The 16323-nt window shown below is 52.2% G+C and overlaps 1 protein-coding gene and 1 pseudogene across 14 annotated transcripts in view; both read right to left on the reverse strand.

Annotated features, from left to right (window-relative positions):
* The window catches only part of MAPK8IP3 (mitogen-activated protein kinase 8 interacting protein 3), a 62533-nt gene that overhangs the window by 35229 nt on the left and 10981 nt on the right, over positions 1–16323 (reverse strand). For all 13 annotated transcript variants that reach the window (XM_017953067.2, XM_017953061.2, XM_017953059.2 and 10 more), the window contains exons 2-4: positions 6706–6826; positions 2848–2918; positions 2475–2566 (exon numbers count right to left, since the gene is read on the reverse strand). In XM_017953067.2, the coding sequence (XP_017808556.1) occupies positions 2475–2566; positions 2848–2918; positions 6706–6826 (284 nt within the window). The remainder of the gene's footprint in view (positions 1–2474; positions 2567–2847; positions 2919–6705; positions 6827–16323) is intronic.
* Positions 12121–13529, reverse strand: LOC116271340 (annotated as a pseudogene). The gene has a single exon (XR_004179909.1). The product of XR_004179909.1 is annotated as a 60S ribosomal protein L34 pseudogene (transcript).

The following is a 16323-nucleotide window of genomic DNA, read 5'->3' on the forward strand; positions in this document are numbered from 1 at the left end:
TTTGCTCTCACGTCCAGAGACTCGGACGCAGAGTCTTACAGCTTCTCCTGCATCATCCAGAATGTGACCCATGAAGCCCAGAGCTGGATGTCCTGACCCTTCTCGTTTGCAGGTGTAACCCCCAGAACAGGCAGGCATGAAGCAGCTTTCGCGGCTGGCCAGGCCTTGATGGGGTGTGAGGGAGGCTTTTGCCATCGCAGCCCTGGCTGTGGGAGGCTCAGGGGCCGAAACAGACGTCCCCGCCTCCAGCTGCCCCAGCTCTGTGGCCTGCGGGCTTCACACTTCATGCCCCTGCTCCCCGCTGCTAGACTCAGAACGACAGTGACAGCCTCCCCAGCCCAGGTCGCGTCTCTGGTCTCCCGTGGCCAGTCCCCTGGAGCTGGCAATACCCTGGCAAGATCTTTGATGCTCTGCTCCCTGGGGCCTGCAGCCCGGCTTTCTCCTGACTCAAAGGGCACAGAAAATGGAGAGGAGCCCAGTCTGGGCAGGCTCCCCCCGCTCTCTGAGGAAAAGCAGCACCGAGCCCTGGAAACCCACCGATATCCTCACCCTGGGGAAGGAATGAGACTCAGTACAGGGCTGGCCAAGGCTCCCGGCTCATCCACACAGTCAGTTATTTGAGGCAGGATGTTCTAGAAAGTCCCGCAAACATAACCATTGCCCCAAGGGGAAATATGTACGCATGCAGGGACGCGTATAAGATTGTGACCTCAAGTCCTCAAAGCAATGCATCCCGGTCAGTTCTATTTCCTTTATTTTACAAAAGCGAAAACGAGGTTGGAAATATAGGGTGACTGACCACCCCACTAACTGGTGTCACAGCTGGGCTTGGAGCCCCCTGGAACTGGCCCCAGCACTGGCCTCATGCATGACACATGACACTGTCTAGCCCTCCTGCCTCCTCCCCAGGCATCCGGACAGGAGCTGAACAGGAGGCAGAACATCGCTTTGTCCCACCTCTGTGGGGAGCCAGCGCAGGGACTCCCATTTCTCCACCGTGTGCCTGTCTGCAAAGGACTGTGAAGTGCCTGAGCACTGATTTCCTTTCTTTCTTTTTTGAGATCGGGTCTCTCTAGCACCCAGGCTGGAGCACGGTGGTGTGATCTTGGCTTGCTGCTACCTCCGCGTCCTGGGTTAAGGTGATTCTCCTGTGTCAGCCTCCAGAGTAGCTGGGACTACAGACATGCACCACCACACCCAGCTAATTTTTGTATTTTTAGTAGGAACGGGGTTTCACCATGTTGGCCAGGCTGGTCTCAAACTCCTGACCTCAAGTGATCTGCCTGCCTCAACCTTCCAAACTGTTGGGATTACAGGTGTGAGCCACTGCGCCCACCCTGAATTTTTTTTTTTTTTTGAGACAGAGTCTCACTCTGCTGCCCAGGCTGGAGTGCAGTGGCATGATCTTGGCTCACTGCAACCTCTGCCTCCCAGGTTCAAGTGGTTCTCCTGCCTCAGTCTCCAGAGTAGCTGGGACTACAGGCGCCCGCCACCACTCCTGGCTAGTTTTTTGTATTTTTAGTAGCGACGGGGTTTCACTGTGTAAGCCAGGATGGTCTCGATCTCCTGATCTCATGATCTGCCCGCCTTGGCCTCCCAAAGTGCTGGAATAACAGGTGTGAGCCACTGTGCCCAGTCTATTTTTGTATTTTTAATAGAGACAGGGTTTCACCACATCGGTCAGGCTAGTCTCGAGCTCCTGACCTCAAGTGATCCACCCACCTCGGCCTCCCAAAGTGCTGGAATTACAGGCGTGAGCCACCATGCCAGCCTCTTTTTTTGTTGTTTATTCTTTGACTTCACATGAGCAGATGATTTTCTTATTTTATTTTGTAGAGACAAGGGCTCACTCTGCTGCCCAGGCGGGAGTGTAGAGGCGCGACTGTAGATCACTGCAGCCTCCAGCCCCTGGGCTCAAGCTATCCTCCTCTCTTGGCCTCCTGAGTAGCTGCGACTACAGGCAGTTATTTGAGGCAGTATGTCCTAGAAGTGCCACCCCATGCTTAGTTAATTTTTAAACATTTTTTGTTTTTTTGTAAAGACAAGATCTTGCTGGTTGCCCAAGATGAGCTCGAACTCCTGTACTCAAGTAATCCTCCCGCCTTGGCCTCCCAAAGTTCTAGGATTACAGGCATAAGTCACTGTGCCCGGCTGAGGTCACAGATACATTTTAGTGAGGAGATAAATTTGCAAACACAGAATCTGTGGATAGTAAGGTTAAATGTGTGCAAGCTTCCCGGGGCCTCCCTGACTGAACTGTGGACCAACCCAGAAGGGACACAGGGGCTCCACACATGCCCATCGCCCAGGGCAGCCCCCCCACATCCCTGCTCAGCCACACTCCAACCAGCTCCCTCCTCCTGGGTCTCCAGAGCGCTCCCTGTCGTCCTGAGCCCAGAGCGCGGGCCATAACAAGCACCATGACCCCGGCCCGTGCCTGCCCTGCGTACCTCCGCCCCCCGCGCCCCGCATACCTCCGCCCCGGCAGGCTGCTCTCGGTCTGGCTGTTTCCTCCGACCTGCTGCATCTTGGACCTCTCGATGTGCTCCACGTAGGTCTGTATCATCTGCGAGGAGGGAAATGTCTGCATTAGCTCTGCCGTGGGGGGGCTCTCTCCCTCCCCTCTCTAACCTGTGAGGCTTTTCCGGCTTCCCTGTGGGGGCAGAAATCAAGACAGCGTCCTGGAGGGGAATCTAACCAGCCTGAGGCTGACAGCCTTCAAGCCTGGCAGCAAATGCTAGAACAGGGACCCGCTAGGGAAGAAAACCACGGTCCACAAGAGTCGCAGGCATCAGGCTGCGGTCCTCTCTTGAACCCTCACCTCTGCGCCCGCCTCTGGGCACCCACCTCTGTGTGCCGCTGGTGTAGGGCATTATACTCCTTCTTCATCTCCGACTCCCGCTCCTCCAACCGGGAAACTGGAAAACACAATCACTGTCTGAGCCGCACAAGCCGCTTCTCGATGGCCCTGAACTCTGGGTTGTAACCGTGGAGGGAGAGGGTTCCAGGACAAGGCTGGGGCCTGGGGCAACCAGCAGCAGCCCCGTAAGTACAAGGCTGTCTGGGGGGCTGCTGTGTGTGCGCTGTGCCATGGGAGAACACTTGGCTCTGTTGGGAGTTAACTACGGGGGTGGGGAAACCCACAGGCGCTCTCTGTGCTAAAGTCAGCCAGGAGCCTGAGATGCAGGCAAAACCCAGGCACGCCAGGCACGGGAACAGGTGCACAATAAGCTTATGGGAGGAGGCGGGATTCGAAGTGAGTAACCTCTAAGACAAGTCAAAGGGACGCGCCTGGCAGAACAAGCAGTGGGGTCCCGCACACACGCCAAGGGCTGGGGAGACCAATCATGACCGTGAGCCTTCTGGGCTGACAGTCATGTCTCCCTTAAACGGGAGGCCCCCCGTGACACCAACATGGTCCCCTCTGGCCCCAGATGTGCTCTGCCCAAGAGACGCAGAAGCAGCATGATAGGTTGATGGGCATCCGCACCCAGGGGACCCCACTCCATGTCCCACTGATGGAGCAAGCGTGCCCCCGGCCTGATGGCCGCCTCCACGGCTGTGTTCAAACCTCAGCTCTGTCCGCAGCACACCGATGGGGAGGGCTGGCGTGGCGAGGTGAGAGACAGCCCCGGGGAGCACATGGTAAGGTCCTCCACCAGTTTGTGCCCTGTCCTCGGCGTGCTGCCCTCCCATCCTCCCCGGCTTTGTGGTGTCTGTTTGGAAATGACTTCACAGATTATGTGGTTCAGCATCTCACTTTGGCCATCCTGCTCTGTGGCCTGGGGGCTAGCTGGCCCGGCATATCCTTGGAGGCCGCGGCAGTCTACGCTGGGCTCTTGCATCTCTACCAGTCACCCAGGGAGGCTGCGCTGCCAGCATGGGGATCCCATCCCAAGGAGCAGCACAGGCATCAGTGCCAAGCGGTCAGTCTGGTCTCCCAAAGGAGCCGGAGGTGCGTACAGACATCACACCTGACACACGTGACTTAGACACAGCACCCAACAGCATAACTCAGATGCCACACCTGACACACGTCGTACAGACAGCGCACACAACACAGGACTTACAGACACGACACCCGACACATGTGACTAACAGATGCTGCACGCAGCAAATGTGACTAACACACAGTAAATAACACACAGCTCACAGATGCTGCACAAAGCACACGACACTCACAGACGCCACACACAGCACATGACTCACACAGACACTGCACATAGCACACAACGCCGCACATAGACACTCAGACGCTGCACACAGTGCACGACTCACAGACCCGCACACAGCACACGACACACAGACGCCACACACAGCACACGACTCAGACGCCACACACAGCACACGACACACAGACACTCCACACAGCACACAACTCAGAGGACAAACACAGCACTCAACACTCACAGATGCCACACACAGTACACGAGTTATAGACAGTGCACGCTACACACATGTAACTGGCTGCTGGAGGAGGGAGCCAATCAGCCATCCCAGGTTTGTGCTGACCCCGGCAACGGCTGTGGCCGCGGGAAGGGCTGCCTGTCTGGGTGGGATCAGAGCCCCGCAGCCTCTCTGTGAGCTCCCGCTGGGGCAGAGCACAGCCACCACCTGGAGGGAGCCGGGGCCAGCTCTCTGCCCTCATCTGGCCCCTACTCCTGGTGCCGGCCCAGTGAACAGCCTCAGCCTGTAATTTGATTTCCTTTTTTTTGAGACAGGGTCTCTCTCTGTCACCCAGGCTAGGGTGCAGTGGCATGATCAAGGCTTACGGCAGCCTCTGCCTCCTGGGTTTGAGCAATCCTCTACCTCAGCCTCCCAAGTAGCTGGGCCCACAAGTCTGTGAGCCACCATGACTGGCTAATTTTTGTATTTTTTGTAGAGATGGGGTTTCACCAGGTTGCCCAGGCTGGTCTTGAACTCTTGAGCTCAAGGGATCCTCCCACCTCGGCCTCCCAAAGTGTGGAAGTTACAGGTGTGAACCACTGTTCCCAGCCCTGCCTGTAATTTGAGCTTATGTTTTTCTCCTTCTAAGAAGAGAGCTAAGAATGTTTCACACACGAAATGCACTGAAAGCTGAGGGGCCAGGAGACACTCTGTAATTATGGAAAGGCATCACCTAGATATGCTCAGCACGGCCCTTGGGTTTGCTCTGCACTGTGAATGCCAGCGTGTTCACCTGTGTGTGGAAGCTGCCACCGCGGTCACCCTCGGGCCCCAGACTCGTCAGCAGGTCACTGTCAGCACAGCAGCCTTTAGGCCTTGGCTGGGGATAGCAGTAGGTCTAACATATCGAAACAGTTTCTTTCCCCAATTTGATCTTAACTTTTCAGAGATGAAGGAACCTGCTGTTGAGGTAGCTAGGGAAACTGCAGCCGGATCAGTTGCAATTATTAAAACATCTGGGGCCAGGCATGGTGGCTCACTCCTGTAATCCCAGCACTTTCGGAGGTCGAGGCGGGCGGATCACGAGGTCAGATCGAGACCATCCTGGCTAATACAGTGAAACCCCATCTCTCCTAAAAATACAAAAAAATTAGCCGGGCGTGGTGGCAGGTGCCTGTAATCCCAGCTACTCGGGAGGCTGAGGCAGGAAAATCACTTGAACCCGGGAGGCAGAGGTTGCAGGGAGCTGAGATCGCACCATTGCACTCCAGCCTGGGCGAAAAGAGTGAAACTCTGTCCCCAAACAAAACAAAACATCTAATTACAGAAAAGGAAAATTACACAGGAAATCATCACTTCTTCTTTTTAAAATTTTTCTTTTTTGAGACGTAGTCTCACTCCGTCACCCAGGCTGGAGTGCAATGGCACGATCTTGGCTCACTGCAACCTCCACCTCCTGGGTTCAAGCGATCCTCCTGCCTCAGCCCCATTAGTAGCTGGGACTACAGGTGTGTGCCACCATGCCCGGCTAATTTTTGTATTTTTAGTAGAGACGGGGTTTCGCCATGTTGGCCAGGCTGGTCTCGAAATCCTGAGCTCAGGTGATCCACCCACCTCAGCCTCCCAAAGTGTTGGGATCACAGGCGTGAGCCACCGCGCCCGGCCCTTTTTTTTTTTTTTTTTTTTTTTTAGAGATGGAGTCTCTCTGTGCCCACACTGCAGCCTCAACGTCAGCCCAGCTGAGACCACAGGCGCATGCCGTCATGCCTGGCCTATAACATTGACAGTAGAGTTGAAGCAAAGACTTTTAAAGATAAGTAAACCAATTGTTCTTATAATAATAATAATAAATCCCTCTCGCCACTTTGCCTTGCAGGGGACAGACGCCCTGATCAGCTGTGCCCCCACCTAGGTGCTGTCACTCCAGTGGGGCTACACCATCGGGCCCACCCCCCTGCCTGAGAAGGAGCCGTCACTCCTCAGCAGTGCGAAGAGGTGGGGACCCAGGGCTGCAGGAGCTCTGTTCAAAAGGTGCAGGAAGGACCTTCAGGACCTCAGACTTGTGATCTGGGGGTCAGAATCCACTCTGAAGCAAAAGTGCTCTGGGGCCACAGGGACCTTATTTACTTATGTCCACACACAATTTGGGGCCCATTACAGAAACAGGCAGCAGTGCAAAGAGCTGGAATACATAGCTGAGGCTCGCACTGGGCTTCCTCTCGTCCGCTTGTGTAGAAGGCGCCCCACGTCCTCCCCAGCCAGAGCCGTCCCAGGGCAGCGCCCATCAGGTGCACCCCCAGGCTCCCGCCAGCCACTTACTCTGATCGGCATAGTTCTTGGCCTTCAGCTCCAGCTGGCGCGTCTGGAACTCATAGTGCTCCACCTGGATTTGCAGCTCTTTCTTCTCTTGCTCCAGAGCATCTTCAAACTCAATGAATTTCTGTGCATGGAAGGGAGGGAAAGAGCAGGCATCGTAAGTGAGTGTGGAGCAGCCGCCTTTCACTTGAAGGACCGCAGGCTTAGAGGGCCCAGGGGCCAAAGATGTCCCCAAGGCCACAAGCTGGCCAGTGGCCAGGCTGGAATGGGGGCTTCCCGCCACATGGCTGTGGCCACCACCCTCTTGAGGCACAGTGAGGAGCCATGGGAGCAGGGCGGGACAGCCCTCCAGGACTGCATGATCGCACCCTCCTCTCCCTCCGGCGGTGCTCACAACCCCGGGACATGCCAGCACTCTCCTGTCCGGGGAGGATTTGCTGTGAAGGGAGCCTGTTGTTTCCAATCACGGCCGTCTTCACGGCTGCACGAGACCCAGGCAGCAATGCAGGACCCTGCACTCAGAAGGCTCCATGCTTGGCTTGGCCGCTGCCATCTTGAAATGTTTGCTCATTTTTGAACACAGAGCCCTGTGTTTCCATTTATGCACTGGGATCCATGAGCATGCAGCCAGTCCTGTTTGCAATGGAGCCGTCTGACTCCTCTCAACTCCACGCCTCAGAACAAGGCTGAGCCTACTTTTCTGCATCTCAGTTGCAACTCAGCTCAGGACACCATCGTTACTGGGATAACCAGCAACACAGTCTTGCTCCTAGTCCTTAAATAAAAAGGCAGCAAGAATGGTCTAGGTTTGGAATCTTAACCTTATGCGGTAAGTTTCAGGACAAAATTATTATCAAACCAAATGAAAACAAAACACTTTGCAAAATAAAAGCAGCTCATGAAAGGTGTGAGGAGCAAAGGGGCCAGTGAGGCCCCAGGTGTGGCCAGGCCTCTGGCCAGGCATCGATGCCCTGAGTGTAATTCCTACAGAAGCCCAGAGAGGGAGCTGTTAACACCTTGTTTTTACAGAGTAGAAAACTGGGGAGTATTATCAAGAAATTGCACCGGAAGAACCACAAATACCAGCTGGGCTTTCTTTTCTTTCTTTTTTTTTTTTTTGAGACGGAGTCTCGCTCTGTCGCCCAGGCTGCAGTCCAGTGGCGCGATCTCGGCTCACTGCAAGCTCCGCCTCCCGGGTTCACGCCATTCTCCTGCCTCAGCCTCCCGAGTAGCCTGGACTACAGGCGCCGCCAGCACGCCCGGCTAGTTTTTTGTATTTTTAGTAGAGACGGGGTTTCACTGTGTTAGCCAGGATGGTCTCGATCTCCTGACCTCGTGATCCGTCCGCCTCGGCCTCCCGAAGTGCTGGGATTACAGGCGTGAACTCGTTTTTTATTTTTATTTTTAGACAGAGTCTTGCTCTGTCTCTGAGGCTGGACTGCAGTGGTGCGATCACAACTCGCTGCAGCCTTGAGCACCTGGGCTCAAATGATCCTCCTGCCTCCACCTCCTGAGTAGCTGGGACCACAGGCATGTGTCACCAGGCCTGGCTAATTAAAAAAATTTTTTTGTAGAGGCCGGGCACAGTGGCTCACGCTGTGAACCACCAGTCTGAGTGAGTGTTCGAGACCAGCGTGACCAATATGGTGAAATCCTGTTTCTACAAAAAAATACACCACAACCTGCACCTCCTGGGTTCAAGCGATTCTCCTGCCTCATTCCAGAACTTCGGGAGGGCGAGGCGGGCGGATCATCTGAGGTTAGGAGTTCGAGACCAGCCTGACCAACATGGTAAAACCCTGTTTCTACTAAAAAATACAAAATTAGCTAGGTGTGGTGGCACACGCCTGTAATCTCAGCTACTTGGGAGGCTGAAGCAGGAGAATCACTTGAACCTAGGAGGTGGAGATTGCAGTGAGCCCAGATCACCCCGCTATACTCCAGCCTGGAAGACAGATCAAGACTCCATCTCAAAAAAAAAAAAAAAAAAAAAAAAAATTGGCTGGGCACGGTGGCTCAAGCCTGTAGTCCCAGCACTTTGGGAGGCCGAGGTGGGCGGATCACGAGGCCAGAAGATCAACTCCATCCTGGCTAACAAGGTGAAACCCCGTCTCCACTAAAAATACAAAAAACTAGCCGGGTGTGGTGGCGGGTGCCTGTAGTCCCAGCTACTCGGGAGGCTGAGGCAGGAGAATGGCGTGAACCTGGGAGGCAGAGCTTGCAGTGAGCCGACATCGCGTCACTGCACTTCAGCCTGGGCGACAGAGCGAGACTCCGTCTCAAAAAAAAAAAAAAAAAAAAAAAAAAAAATTTTAGTCTTGCTATGGTTCCCAGGTTGGTCTCAAACGCCTGGGCTCAAGCGATCCTCCCACCTCAGCCTCCCAAAGTGCTGGGATTACAGGCCTGAGCGACTGTACCCAGTGTTAGCTGGGTTCTGAAGACAAAGGGTTTCTCAGAAGATGGGAATACAAACCGGGCAGTGGATTTCATCTTTCAGGATCTGGAAGATTCATGGGTAGTGGCCACAGCTGTGTTCCCTATAATAACTCTACCCACTCTCCCACCCGTATACTAGGCCCCTCGACGCTTCCTCCTATAGCAGCAGCTTCTAAAAAGGTCTTTGTGTTGAAACCACTGGGGCTCTGCCCAAGAGGTGACTCATCCTGTGCAGTTACTGAGAGGGCAGAAAACCACAGAGGCGGTGGGAGGGGCAGGCAGGGAGCAGGAGGCAGCAGGAAGGGCCTGTGTTACGGGCATCACATGCAACTTAAGGAAAATGAAGAAAAACGAACACTCCACAGCTGGGAAAACGCATGATTTTTCTGTGCAGCGGCACAAAAAATAAAAATAAGTGGTTTTGAATTAACTGTGGCTACAACTAGGATATGAAGAACACACACATGCTATTAATCGACTGATAAGAATTTTTTTTTTCTTTTTTTGAGATGGAGTCTCGCTCTGTCGCCCAGGCTGGAGTGCAGTGGCGGGATCTCTGCTCACTGCGACCTCCGCCTCCCGGGTTCACGCCATTCTCCTGCCTCAGCCTCCCCAGCAGCTGGGACTACAGGCGCCCGCCACTACAACGAGCTAATTTTTTGCGTTTTTTAGTAGAGACGGGGTTTCACAGTGTTAGCTAGAATGGTCTCGATCTCCTGACCTTGCGATCTGCCCGCCTCCGCCTCCCAGAGTGCTGGGATCACAGGCGTGAGCTACCACGCCCAGCCTGATGATAATTTTTAACAAAAAGTTGTCTGGGCGCGGTGGCTCACACCTGTAATCCCAGCACTCTGGGAGGCGGATGCGGGCAGATCACGAGGTCAGGAGATGGAGACTATCCTGGCTAACATAGTGAAACCCCGTCTCCACTAAAAATAAAAAAAATTAGCTGGGCGTGGTGGCGGGCGCCTGTAATCCCAGTTACTCAGGAGGGCGAAGCAGAGGAATTGCTTGAACCTGGGAGGCGGAGGTTATAGTGAGCTGGGATCCTGCCACTGCACTCCAGCCCGGGCAACAGAGTGAGACTCTGTCTCCAAAAAACAAAACAAAATGAAAAAACAAAAAGTTTCTGTAGGCTGGGAGTGGTGGCTCATGCCTGTAATCCCAGAACTTTGGGAGGCCGAGGTGAGTGGACTGATTGACTCCAGGAGTTAGACACAACATGGCGAAATCCCATCTCTACAAAAAAATAAAAAAATTAGCTGGACACAATGGCGTTTGCCTGTAGTTCCAGTGAGCTGGGAGGCTGTGGTGGGAGGATCACCTGAGCCCAGGAGGTCGGGGCTGCAGTGAGCCCTGAGGCTGGTACCACTGCACTCCCGGATGACAGTGAGATCCTCGCTCTCCTTCAAAAAAAAAAAACAAGGTTTTGTAGAGATAGGGTCTCACTATATTGCCCAGGCTGGTCTCAGACTCCTGAGCTCAAGCAAACCTCCCACCTCGGCCTCCCAAAGTGCTGGGATTACAGGTGTGAGCCACCACGCCTGGCCTTGGTTTTTTTTTCTTTTTTTTTTTTGAGACAAAGTTTTGCTCTTGTTGCCCAGGCTGGAATGCAATGGCACGACCTCAGCTCACTGCAACCTCCCCCACCAAGTGCAAGCGATTCTCCTGCCTCAGCCTCCCAGGTAGTTGGGATGACAGGCGCCCACCACTACGCCCGGCTAATTCTTTGTATTTTTAGTAGAGACGGGGATTCACCATGTTAGCCAGGCTGGCCTCGAACCCCTGACGTCAGGTGATCCACCCGCCTTGGCCTCCCAAAATGCTGGGATTACAGGCATGAGCCCCCACGCCCAGCCTGGATATTTTTTAAAGTAGGTAATTTTATTTCCTGTTATATAAAAAATGAAAAGAATTATACAAACAATGTATGTTTTTGTAGGAAAATCGGTGTTAGGTAAAAACAGAAAAAATTTTAAATTACAAGGCTCTGTCTATAGGGTCAGTTAAAAATTGTGTGACGGGCTTCTGGATTTGTATGTGTGTGCGTAGAGCAGATGTGCGATCATCTTGTACACAGTGTTTGTAACCTGATTTATTCACTGATTTATATTGAAATGCCTTTTAACACCAACAGGCACATTCTACCACTTCCATTTTTGGCAGGTGTGTGTTCTGCTGGGAGTGTGTGGGTAGAGCACAGTTTGCTCAATCCATTATCTCTTTATGGACTTTCAGGTTGCTTTAAAATGTTTGCTATTATAAAAAGGCTAGCCGGGCGCGGTGGCTCACGCCTGTAATCCTAGCACTTTGGGAGGCCAAGGCAGGTGGATCACCTGAGGTCAGGAGTTCAAGACCAGCCTGGCTAACACGGTGAAACCCCCGTCTCTACTAAAAATATAAAAAATTAGCTGGGCGTGGCAATGTGCGCCTGTAATCCCAGCTACTCAGGAGGCTGAGGTAGGAGAATTGCTTGAACCTAGGTTGCAGTGAGCCAAGATCGCGCCATTGCACTCCAGCCTGGCAACAAGAGCGAGATTCTGTCTCAAAAGAAAAACAAACAAACAAACAAAGCTGTGTGCGCATACGTCTTTGTACATCCGCCTGCTGGCCTCCTGCTCTCCAAGGATGTGGTCATGCACTGCTAAGTGACTCTTCAGAGGTTGTCCCAACTTACATTCCCCCTAAAAGGGGGACAGAGCCATTTTGTAGAACTCTCAACATTTCTTTTACACTTTTTTTTTTTTTTTTTAAATGAGGCTTTTTTCCCCTTTACTTTTATTTTTCAATTTTTTTGGGACAGGGTCTTGCTCTGTCACCCAGGCTGGAGTGCAGTGGCACAGTCAAGGCTCACTGTAGCCTTGACCTCGTGGGCTCAAGGAATCCTCCCATCTCAGTCTCCCGGGCAGCTGGGAACACAGGCACGTGCCACCACCACATTGGGCTAATTTTTGTGTTTCTGTTGTAGAGATAGGGTCTCCCTATGTTACCCAGGCCGATCTCAAACTCCTGGGTTCCAGCGATCCCCTCTCAGCCTCCCAGACTGTTGGGATTACAGGCATGAGCCACTGTGCCTGGCTATATTTCAGTCTGTTTCTGAGCCAGCACCACAGGTTTTTAAACTGGTGTTGTGGTGTTACGGTACCTTCTAGTATCTAATATCTGCTCTCCCTCTTACATCTTCCTTTTCAACATTTTCTTGGTTATTCCTAATTTCTCCTTCTAGATTAATTTGAGAATCATTCTGAATCACCTACACACATATTTATTTTTTGGTTATGCAACTCACCTGTCAGAAAGCGCCAGGTCTCTGCCCCTTAGCAAGGGGCCATTTTTTTTTTCCTTTTAAAGATGAGGTCTCAGGCCGGGCACAGTGGCTCACATCTGTAATAACAGCACTTTGGGTGGCTGAGGCAGGAGTGCCACTTGAGGCTAAGAGTTCGAGCCCAGTCTGGGCAATATAATAAGACCTTACCTTTGCAAAAAATCATTAGCTCAGCATACTGTTGCATGCCCATAGTGCCAGCTACTTGGGAGGTTGAGGCAGGAAGACTGCTTGAGATGGGGTCTTGCTCTATGGAGATGGGTCTTGCTCTGTTACCCAGACTGGAGTACAGCAGCATGACCAAGGCTCACTGCAGCCTTGACCTACTGGGCTCAAGCAATCCTTCTGCCACAGCCTCCCGAAGCACAGCGACTACAGGTGAGGAGGCCCAGCCCCTAAGGTTGAGTTCTTGATTTCAGTGAGAAGATGCTCAGGGCTAGACTTGGGGTGACAGAAAACTCATCTTGAGGAAGTGAAGAGTCCTCTGATGGGGCTTTTGGGGCTGGATGCTGAAAAACTCTTATTTATTTATTTATTGATTTTTACATCTTTTCATTTTTATTACTTAAAAAAGTTTCATTTTTTTTATTTAGCTTTCTGACTCTGTGCTTGTGCCTTCAACATTTTCACAACGATTTTCTGCTCCTTGATAAGGAAAGCACGCTTGATCCTGTCACGAACACATTTAGCACACATGGAACCACCATAGGCCCTGATGACATGTTTCTTTGTTTTGGACAATCTCATAAGAACTTTAGGTCTTACAGCACGAACCCCTCGAAGTCTGCCTGGGCACAAACCACGTGCAGATTTTGGTGCTTTCCCAATCTTCTTAGTATAAACAATTCTATTACCAGGGGTTCGGGACAGCCTAGTTCTGTTAGAGGCTGTATTGTAGGAAAGCCTACGTCGGTATGTCAAACGCTGGACCATTCTGAGTACCTGCAGACAATGTCCCCGGAAGAGCGAAAATTCTTATTTATTTGTATTTTTTGGAGACGGCTCTGTTGCCCAGGCTGGTGTGCAGTAGTGAGATCTTGGCTTACTGCAACCTCCATCTCCCAGGTTCAAGCGATTCTCCTGCCTCAACCTCTGAGTAGCTGGGATTACAGGCGCCCACCACCACGCCCCACTAACTTTTGTATTTTTTTTTTTTTTTTTGAGACGGAGTCTCGCTCTGTCGCCCAGGCTGGAGTACAGTGGCGTGATCTCGGCTCACTGCAACCTCTGCCTCCCGGGTTCATGCCATTCTCCTGCCTCAGCCTCCCGAGTAGCTGGGACTACAGGCGCCCGCCACCTCGCCTGGCTAATTTTTTGTAGTTTAGTAGAGACGGGGTTTCACCGAGTTAGCCAGCATGGTCTCGATCTCCTGACCTTGTGATCCGCCCACCTCGGCCTCCCAAAGTGCTGGGATTACAGGCGTGAGCCACTGCACCTGGCCAACTTTTGTATTTTTAGTAGAGACAGGGTTTCACCACGTTGGCCAGGCTGCTCTCGAACTCCTGACCTCAAGGAATCTGCCTGCCTTGGCTACCCAAAGCACTGGTATTACAGGTGTGAGCCACTGCACCCGGCCCAGAGAATATTTTTATTTAAAGATCATTGGCCAGGGGCGGTGGCTCATGCTTGTAATCCCAGCATTAGTCTAGCCCTGAGCATCTTTGGGAGGCTGAGGCGGGTGGATCACCTGAGGTCGGGAGTTCGAGACAAGCCTGACCAACATGGAGAAACCCTGTCTCTACTAAAAATACAAAAATTAGCCGGGCATGGTGGCACACACTTGTAGTCCCAGCTACTAATGGGGCTGAGGCAGGAGGATCGCTTGAACTCAGGAGGCAGAGGTTGCAGTGAGCCAAGATTGCGCCATTGCACTCCAGCCTGGCCAATAAGAGCGAAACTCCATCTCAAAAAAAAAAAAAAAAAAATCATAGGCCGGGCGCGGTGACTCACGCCTGTAATCCCAGCACTTTAGGAGGCTGAGGTGGGGGGATCACCTGAGATCAGGAGTTCAAGACCAACCTGGCCAACGTGGTGAAACCCCGTCTCTACTAAAAATACAAAATTAGCCGGGCGTGGTGGTGCATGCCTGTAATCCCAGCTACTCAGGAGGCTGAGGCAGGAGAATCTCTTGAACCCGGGAGGTGGAGGTTTCAGTAAGCCGAGGCCATGACATTGCACTCCAGCCTGGGCAACAAGAGTGAAACTCTGTCAAAAAAAAAAAAAAAAAAAAAAACACATTTACTTCTGATTTAAGAGAACCAAAAATTTTCAGATGGGCATGGTGGCTCACACCTGTAGTCCCAGCACTTTGGGAGGCTGAGATGGGAGGATCACGAGGTCAGGAGATCGAGACCACCCTAACAAGGTGAAACCCCATCTCTACTAAAGATACAAAAAAGATTAGCCAGGCGTGGTGGTGGCAGGCGCCTGTAGTCCCAGCTACTCGGGAGGCTGAGGCAGGAGAATGGCGTGAACCCAGGAGGCGGAGCTTGCAGTCAGCCGAGATAGCGCCACTGCACTCCAGCCTGGGTGACAGAACGAGACTCCGTCTCAGGAAAAAAAAAAAAAAATAGAGAGAGAGAACTAAGCATTTTCAGTGGTGGGGACTTGGGGAAGAGAGATGAATTTAAGTCTATAAAGCATGATCACAAAATATGAACGGAGCTGAGAAACATAACATTTTAACTATCAGCGTTTTTGTTGAATGGGCCTGCATAGTACTAGGTTATAAAGAAATAAAAGAACTACCCGGAATACAGCGCAGTAGTATCTTGGTCCCCGACCTGCTGAAGGTGTGACGGTAGCAAAGTGAAAGGTTTCTGTGCACGTGCTCGTGATCCGTGCTGCAGGGCAGCGTGTCTTTGACACGACTACCTCTCCAGGCGAGTCTAGTGAAACGCCGTGTGGCAGCCGGACGTGTGAGGCTACCCGTGGGTCACCTTTGAGCATCCCACGGAGCAATGACTCGAGATTACAAAATGAAGGCAAACACGGGTGTCGTTCCTCAGCTGAGACACGAAACAACTCTCACGTCTAGGTACCAATATGCCACAGGATTCCCTTTTTAGACATGTTTTTAAGATGTACTTCCCCATCCCTCCCACGATCGAAGGGCTCTGCTTGAAAATTAAATTCAACTTATGTTTTCAGAATTTGCTTTTCGGTGAATTTCTTCTCTTCTCTTCTCTCTCTCTTTCTCTCTTTTTTTCTTTCCTCCGTCACCCAGGCTGGAGTGCAGTGGCGCGATCTTGGCTCACTGCAACCTCTGCCTCCTGGGTTCAAGTGATTCTCCTGCCTCAGCCTCCCAGCCTCCCAAGTAGCTAGGATTATAGGCACCCACCACCACACCTGACTAATTTTTATTTTATTTTTTTTGAGACAGTCTTGTTCTGTTGCCCAGGCTGGAGTGCCGTAACGCAATCTCAGCTCACTGCAACCTCTGCCTCCCGGGTTCAAGCGATTCTCCTGCTTCAGCCTCCCAAGTACCTAGGATCACAGGCGCCCACCACCACACCTGGCTAATTTTTTTGTATTTTTAGTAGAGATGGGGCTCCACTGTGTTAGCCAGGATAGTCTCGATCTCCTTGATCTCGTGATCTGCCTGCCTCAGCCTCCCAAAGTGCTGGGATTACAGGTGTGGGCCACTGCGCCCAGTCACACCTGGCTAATTTTTGTATTTTTAGTAGAGACGGGGTTTTGCCATGTTGGCCAGGCTGGTCTCAAACTCCTAACCTCAGGTCATTCATCCACCTCAGCTTCCCAAAGTGCTGGGATTATAGGCATGAGCCACCGTGCCTAGCATTCTTGGTGAATGTCAAGATACATATTGAAATAAACGGGCACAGTGGCTCACTCCTGTA

The sequence above is a fragment of the Papio anubis genome, chromosome 18 (genome assembly GCF_008728515.1).
Source record: "Papio anubis isolate 15944 chromosome 18, Panubis1.0, whole genome shotgun sequence".
Taxonomy (NCBI): domain Eukaryota; kingdom Metazoa; phylum Chordata; class Mammalia; order Primates; family Cercopithecidae; genus Papio; species Papio anubis.